General features: G+C 36.9%; 1 protein-coding gene across 1 annotated transcript; it reads left to right on the top strand.

Annotated features, from left to right (window-relative positions):
- Window positions 1–372: 372 nt before the first annotated feature.
- LOC139848940 (uncharacterized) lies at window positions 373–2,017 on the top strand. Its single transcript, XM_071838621.1, has 2 exons — window positions 373–777; window positions 1,352–2,017. The coding sequence occupies exons 1-2, from the start codon at window positions 373–375 to the stop codon at window positions 2,015–2,017; spliced, it is 1,071 nt and encodes a 356-aa protein (XP_071694722.1).
- The last annotated feature ends 396 nt before the right edge of the window (window positions 2,018–2,413 follow it).

Here is a 2,413-nt window from a genome sequence, read left to right on the forward strand (position 1 = left end):
TTTATCACATAAATATATATTATATATTTTTAAATAAATAGATTTAATATTATTTTATATATTACCAAGTAGTATTTTTATACACATTTATATACACACACACACACATATATATATATATATATATATATATATATATATATATATATATATATATATATATATATATATATATATATATATATATATATGTATCTATTTACAATTAGTTGTTCGTGAATCGTCGAGAGCAGTCGAAGGTCAATTGAATATATGAAATGGTTCAAAATTTTTTAGATCCAACCTAACAGACTTTGCTAATCGTGTCAAAAATATTACATCGTATCGAGAGTTTGGTTTAAAATTAGTCGAAATTTTCCGAGTTGTGACAGTATGGGATTTGGATCAAAGTGGATTAAATGCATATCTTCGAGTCTCATGTCAGCTTCCATCTCAATTTTGGTTAACGGATCCCCGACTAATGAGTTGTATCTAAGTAGAGGGGTTCGTCAAGGTGACCCTTTCTCTCCCTTTCTCTTCATCATTGCGGCGGAAGGTCTTAACATCCTTACAAAAGTGGCTATCGAAAAAGGGCTCTTTAAGGGTGTCGAAGTTGGTAACGATAAGGTTGTTATTTCACACTTGCAATATGCGGATGACAAAATATTCTTCGAGGAATGGGGAAGATCAAACACTCTTAGCCTAAAAAATATTCTAAAGTGTTTTGATCTCTCTTCGAGTCTAAAAGTTAACTTTCAAAAAAGTTGCCTTTTTGGTGTTGGGGTAGGTTTTGATGAGGTAAACCATATTGCTAGTCACATTGGATGCTAAGCCGGTAAACTTCCCTTCATCTACTTAGGGTCACCTATTGGTGCAAATATGAAGAAGGCAAAAAATTGGATCCCGGTGTTAGATAAATTTAAAAGTAGACTTTCGGGGTGGAAAATGCGTTCGCTATCTTTTGGAGAAAGACTTGTCCTAATTGAATCGGTCTTAAATAGTCTGCCGTTGTACTACTGTATGCTATTTCGTGCTCCGCCAAGTGTGTTAAAAAATCTTGAGAGAATTAGGAGAAATTTCTTTGGGGGGGGGGGGGGTGGGGTTTCGGGTTCGGGACACAAAATCGCTTGGGTAAAATGGGAAAATGTCTTAAATTCCTTCGGGAATGGGGGACTCAATATTGGGACTTTAAACGGGAGAAACTTGGCTTTATTGGGTAAATGGTGGTGGAGGTTTAAAACCGAAACCGATTCTTTTTGGACCAAAATCATACGTAGCATTTATGGGTTGGGTGGTGGCTTAATGGTTGAAGATGGTTTTTACCATTCTTCACCATTGAGTGTTTGGCATAATATTATAAGTGCCTGTGTAGCAATTGATGAGACTCCATTGGCGTTTTGCAACTCCTTCATCAAGACGATTGGCGACGGTGGTTCTACTTCCTTTTGGTTGGAACATTGGATTGGAAGCGATAAACTCGGCAAATTATTTCCTTGACTTTTTCAGATTAGAGATGCAGCAATCTGTTTGTGTCCAAAACAGAATCATATCAGAAGGTAGCAATCAAGTTATGACTTGGAACTGGTCCCGTCCACCTTCGGGCCGTACAGGATCTGAACTAAACTCGTTAATCAACTTGTTGCAGACTTTCATGTTCAACAATAGTAACAGTGACTCGTGGAATTGGGGGTTAGCTTCAAATGGTATTTATACCGTTAAAAAATTATCGACACGTATTGATGAACAATCGCTAGTTTCTTTCAATTCTCAGCAGGGTACATCGCGAAACAATCTGGTCCCCAAGAAGATTGATATTTTCATTTGGAGGCTACTCAAGAAAAGCATACCCGTTAAATTGGAGCTTGACAAAAGGGGCATTAACCTCCATTCGTTGAGATGCCCAATATGTGACGAAGATTTAGAATCGGTTGATCACGAATTCATTGCGTGTAAACATGTATTAGATGTGTGGAATCGTGTTCATAAAAATGGTTGGGCTTTGGACCAGTCACAAATGCTAGTCTCGAGGGCCTGTTAAGTTCAAATGGCCCAAGTTTGAGCTCAATGTTTTCCTTCGGTACTTCATTGTGGCAAGCCTTAATGTGGATGTGCGCGTATCTCATTTGGAAAAATCGGAACAACATGGTTTTCAAAGGAAAGTAGTGGAGTGCCCCGATGGCATTAAGTGAGATACAAGAACAAACTTTCATGTGGATCTCCTCTAGAGCAAAGAACAAAGATCTCGAGTGGCTCATATGGATTTTGAAATGTCCCGTTCTTATTGATTAAAAACGTTCCATATTAATTGATTTCGTTGCGAGGTTTTGACCTCTATATGAGACGTTTTTCAAAGACTGCATTAATTTTTAAAACAAACCATAACCTTTATTTCATAAATAAAGGTTTAAAAAGCTTTACGTAGATTATCAAATAA

This window comes from Rutidosis leptorrhynchoides, chromosome 5 (genome assembly GCF_046630445.1).
Source record: "Rutidosis leptorrhynchoides isolate AG116_Rl617_1_P2 chromosome 5, CSIRO_AGI_Rlap_v1, whole genome shotgun sequence".
NCBI lineage: Eukaryota > Viridiplantae > Streptophyta > Magnoliopsida > Asterales > Asteraceae > Rutidosis > Rutidosis leptorrhynchoides.